The sequence below is a fragment of the Lipotes vexillifer genome, unplaced genomic scaffold (genome assembly GCF_000442215.2).
Source record: "Lipotes vexillifer unplaced genomic scaffold, Lipotes_vexillifer_v1.1 scaffold22, whole genome shotgun sequence".
Lineage (NCBI taxonomy): Eukaryota > Metazoa > Chordata > Mammalia > Artiodactyla > Lipotidae > Lipotes > Lipotes vexillifer.
In genome coordinates this window covers 458,867-464,312 of record NW_006779050.1, presented here as the reverse complement: position 1 = coordinate 464,312, position 5,446 = coordinate 458,867, and the positions used below count along the sequence as shown (strand labels likewise).

The following is a 5,446-nucleotide window of genomic DNA, read 5'->3' as shown; positions in this document are numbered from 1 at the left end:
AGAGCGTTAGTCATTTATGATAGACCACTTGTAGACAATTGATATATAAATTTCTTGAGTTTGGTAAAATGGCTAAATCAGAAAGGTACCTGCTATTTGTTCTAAGAATGTTTATCATTCAGTAGTATTGTCAATATATAAAAGACTAAGTCCTGATGTTTATGTAAGTTTCTTTAAAACTATGTATTCTCATCAAAACACAGGCAAAGTCTAAGAAAATTTCAATATTTCGCACACCACATGTTCAATTAAAGCGCCAGTTCTCAGTAGCCAAGAAGTTGGGAGTTGATTTTTATATTTTCTGTAAAACTGCATAAGTACAAATTTTTCACGTTTTTACTAATCCTCTTTCTTTCTTTCAACACAGCAATCAATTCAGTGATTATTTGGGTCCACCAATGTTTTATCATTTCTTTTTCCTCAAAAACATTTATAAAGCATCCTCTATTATAAAACTTTGCACTCAATGAAAGGGATACCTATACAATTTTCCAGTTACTTAGGGTGAATGAGGTTTAAAAATAACTTTTGATAATTCTCTTAAAGGAATTAAGCAGCTATGTTTTTAAAAACCCTTTTTACTTTGACATCATATTTCCAAAAGGGAGAGGAAATGAGACAAAAAAAATCAATCTGCCATCTGCTCTTTTTGATAGGTTAGTATTTCTATTTTTTAACCCTCAGTAGATTGTTTTTAATATTAATAAATACTTGTAGAAAATGCTGGAAAATAGCATTTCTTAGTACACCAAAATCAAACCTTAAATTACCTTCCTCTTATCTTGCAAGGAAGAATTGAGGTCCTGTGAAGACTTCACATTTACATTTACATTTTTGGAGTCTTAGACTTTACAAAACTAGTAAAACCGTAAGTGAACACACTCATTTGAATATCTTGGTTTCAGAAAAATATAGTTTTTATTTGAATTTGCATATAGGGATTTGGCCTGAAAGCAAAAAACAAAACAAAACAAAACAAAAATCACTAAAATGGGTGTCAGGACAACTGGTTGTGCTTCTAGCTCTGCTCATAAAAAATTGCATGGCCTTGGCTGAACCACCTGACTGCTCTGGGTCGCCATTTCCTCAACTATAAAATGAAAACTCTGGATTGATTACTAAGGTTCCTGTCATCACTAAAATTCTATGGTTATACAAGAGGAATAAAAATTCTTAAATTGTGAAAAGAATGAGAGTTAAAGCATGACAAAAATTTTACCAGTTGGATAAAATAATAATCAGCTTTCCAGGACATGTGCCCCAGTGTCCCAAGGCAGATGTTTCCACAGAGAGTGTGCATTGACTGACCCCCTATGTAGGTGGAAAGATGGGTGATGCTGTCATACTGCATGTGGCTAAGAAATCCTCTGCTGTACACTGAAAGGGCAGATTTAACTTGACACAGTAAATAAGCCAAAATTGGGTGCCAGGGGTTAGTAAACTGTAATTAATAATATTTTGCAAACTTCTCCTTCCTACTGTTTGATGGAAATAAGAAGATTAAAAAAAAATTCTATGTGTAACAGAGAAGATATAAACATCTTACAAACTCACACACACACACACACACACACACACACACACATGCATGCGCACATGCACACAACATCCAACAGAACAATATAATTACTAATTAGGAGGAACAGATGTGGGAACCTAGCCAGAACATGAATGACACAGAACAGCTGAAAGAGAGACTTACCAGATTCTCCTCTTCGGCCCCTTTTACCTCGTTTCCCCGGAGGGCCTGAAATAAAAAGAACAATTTTTGGAATTTTTGGTTCCAAAATGGCTAGTAAATGATTTCTATATATCTTGTCACTGTTTTTAACTAACATGAAAAGGACCAGAGATTTGTAAAGGCCAACTCTGCCTCTGGCATTTCAGCATAACTGTTAAGCTTCATTTAATTATAAAAGCTGTCCTAGATCTCTTACCAACTAGTGTTACTTCGAAACACTAAAGATTCAGAATTTTTGTTCATCCTGCCTGGGTATCATCAATAAGAAAGGGTTCGCTAAGCAAACTGGTAGTGTTGAGATTTCATGTTTCTTAGGAAAATTTTTCTGAAGGTTTCAGCATATTAATAATTAAAAGTACTAAGTACAAATGATTACAGTTTCTCTTCAGTCAGGTTCCTCGTGCTTCTCTTGAAAATATTTAGTTGGCAGTTAATTAAACATATATATTAATAATGTAAATAATCTTTACAAATATTTCTATTTTATTAAATGTGAATTTTCATCTATTGGAATTTCTCTAATTAAGAACCAGCTGATTTAAAATCACAACCCTTTTAATTGGAAAGTGTTTAGGTAGTAAGTATTGGACTCATTTTTCTAAGGGGCTAGCTCATTATTGTCATTCAATAAATGTTTACTCTTTACGGTGATCTCATTTTAAAAGTGAAGAAATAACCGTTTTTTTCAGTGAGTTCCCTACGAAGACCACCAAGCCAGTATGTGTCAGACTTGCACAAGTTTCTAGACGTTCATGGTTTTCAAGCCATTATTCTCAACTATGTAATTCCTGCCCTCATTTCCTTGGTTAGGAATAGCTCCCGCTGAATTATGATCCCAGCAAATAGAAGAGAATAATTAGCCCACAGTGAGAATTGAGGTCTTAAAATATTTGCTGGGAGAAAGAGGCCAAGGAAAATACAGAACTGCTTGGTTTTGAAGAATGAGTTGCAAAGTTGGACTGATGACTTCTAAACTCTAGAAAGTTCAAGGCACAGGCCTTGGCACCCAGTTGACTCTTAAAGTGATCCTGAGCTACCAACTTCCATATGGAAACACTATCACGAGAAATAAAAACATCAGTGGGCCAGGCTAGTTTTCCTGCAAGCCCTTACACAGAGTAAGTCTGGCCATCTGTGTTTTGTAAGAGGTTAAAAACAATCAAGCAATAAAATCAATTGAAAATATTAGGAGAAGTGGCTTTGTAGCAGAATCCAAAATTGTCATTCGAAATTTCAGGTTTCTTTCTGTGTTCTGAAATAAAGAGAGATTTTCATCACACTCAAGTTATCCTTGGCCAGACTGAGAGCAGGAGGAGAATCATATAAATAGGTAAATAAACCCAGTGGAATCCTAATAGGTATGAAAAATATACATTTATACACATGCTCAAACATACACAGACACAGATATATATTGACAAATTCTGATATATAATATACGATGTCCTTTGGATTAGGAATCAGATTTTTTTATATTACAAAATTACTTTAAGTAGTGTTTAGCAACAACTAGATACTTATGATGTCTGTGGTCTGCACAGTAGGGACTATAGGTCATGTATAAGATGTATATCTGCTCTGAAGAAGCAAAGAAGTTGCATATATATGGAATCAAAAAAAAAATGGTACTGATGAACCTAGTTGCAGGGTAGGAATAAAGATGTAGACATAGAGAATGGACTTGAGGAAACAGGGTGGGAGGGGGAAGCTGGGGTGAAGTGAGAGTAGCATCGACATATATACACTACCGAATGTAAAATAGCTAGTGGGAAGCAGCAGCATAGCACAGGGAGAGCAACTCAGTGCTTTGTGATGACCTAGAGGGGTGGGATAGGGAGGATGGGAGGGAGGGGATGTGGGGACATATGTATGCATGTGGCTGATTCACTTTGCTGTACAACAGAAACTAACACAGTATTGTGAAGCAATTATACTCCAATAAAGATCTATTTTTAAAAAAAAGAAAGTAAAAGAGAAAGATAGTGCTCATTTCTATTCCAAACTGAGTGATGAAGTGTCAGTCAGGGATGAGCTATAAGAACAAATATAGAAGGTGGAACCTGACTCTTATTCACTGAATTTGGCCAGGTCTGTGCAGCAGAAATTCTAAGTGAATTTTCTCAGCAGAAAGACATGACTCTGCAAAAGAAACTCATTCAAGAATATGAATGGGAAGAGAAAAAGCAGAAGCTATCAGCAAAGAGGAAGCAAAAACTTACAGAGAATTTATGAAATAAAGAATAAATTATAGAGGAATTTCAAGATGGCGGAAGAGTAAGACATGGAAATCACCTTCCTCTCCACAAATACATCAGAAATGCATCTACATGTGGAACAACTCCTACAGAACACCTACTGAACGCTGGCAGAAGACCTCAGACCTCCCAAAAGGCAAGAAACTCCCCACGTACCTGGGTAGGGCAAAAGAAAAACCAAAACAGAGACAAAAGAATAGCGACGGGACCTGCACCAGTGGGAGGGAGCTGTGAAAGAGGAAAGGTTTCCACACACTAGGAAGCCCCTTCGTGGGCGGAGACTGCAGGAGGCGGAGGGGGGAGCTTCGGAGCCGCGGAGGAAAGCACAGCAACAGGCGTGCGGAGGGCAAAGCGGAGAGATTCCCGCACGGGGGATCGTTGCCGACCGGCACTCACCAGCTGAAAGGCTTGTCTGCTCACCCGCCGGGGCGGGCGGGGCTGGGAGCTGAGGCTCGGGCTTCGGAGGTCGGATTGCAGGGAGAGGACTGGGGTTGGCAGCGTGAACACAGCCTGAAGGGACTAGTGCACCACGGCTAGCCGGGAGGGAGTCCGGGAAAAAGTCGAGCTTCCGAAGAGGCAAGAGACCATTGTTTCGGGATGAGCGAGGAGAGGGGATTCAGAGCACCGCCTAAACGAGCTCCAGAGACGGGTGCGAGCCGCGGCTATCACCGTGGACAGCAGAGACAGCCATGAAACGCTAAGGCTGCTGCTGCCGCCACCAAGAAGCCTGTGTGCGAGTACAGGTCACTATCCACACCTCCCCTCATGGGAGCCTGTGCAGCCCGCCACTGCCAGGGTCCCGTGATCCAGGGACAACTTCCCCGGGAGAACACAGGGCGCGCCTCAGGCTGCTGCAACGTCACGCCGGCCTCTGCCGCCGCAGGCTCACCCCACACTCTGTGCCCCTCCCTCCCCCCCGGCCTGAGTGAGCCAGAGCCCCCGAATCAGCTGCTCCTTTAACCCCGTCTTGTCTGAGCGAAGAACAGACAACCTCTGGCGACCTACATGCAGAGGCGGGTCCAAATCCAAAGCTGAACCCCTGGGAGCTATGTGACCAAAAAAGAGAAAGGGAAATCTCTCCCAGCAGCCTCAGGAGCAGCGGATTAAATCTCCACAATCAACGTGATGTACCCTGCATCTGTGGAATACCTGAATAGACAACGAATCATCCCAAATTGAGGAGGTAGACTTTGGGAGCAAAGATATATATATTTTTCCCCTTTTTCTCTTTGTGAGTGTGTATGTGTATGCTTCTGTGTCTGATTTTTTCTATATAGCTTTGCTTTTACCATTTGTCCTAGGGTTCTGTCTGTCTGGTTTTTACTTAAAATTTTTTTTTCTTAATAATTATTTTTTATTTTAATTATTTTATTTTACTTTATTTTATTTCATTTTATCTTCTTTCTTCCTTCCTTCCTCCCTCCCTCCCTCCCTCCCTCTCTCTCTCTCT

General features: G+C 40.0%; 1 protein-coding gene across 1 annotated transcript in view; it reads right to left on the bottom strand.

The window, feature by feature from the left end:
• Positions 1-5,446, bottom strand: part of COL25A1 (collagen type XXV alpha 1 chain) — a 483,537-nt gene that overhangs the window by 210,831 nt on the left and 267,260 nt on the right. Inside the window, exon 3 of the mRNA XM_007452167.1 lies at positions 1,703-1,747. Coding sequence (XP_007452229.1) covers positions 1,703-1,747 — 45 coding nt within the window. The remainder of the gene's footprint in view (positions 1-1,702; positions 1,748-5,446) is intronic.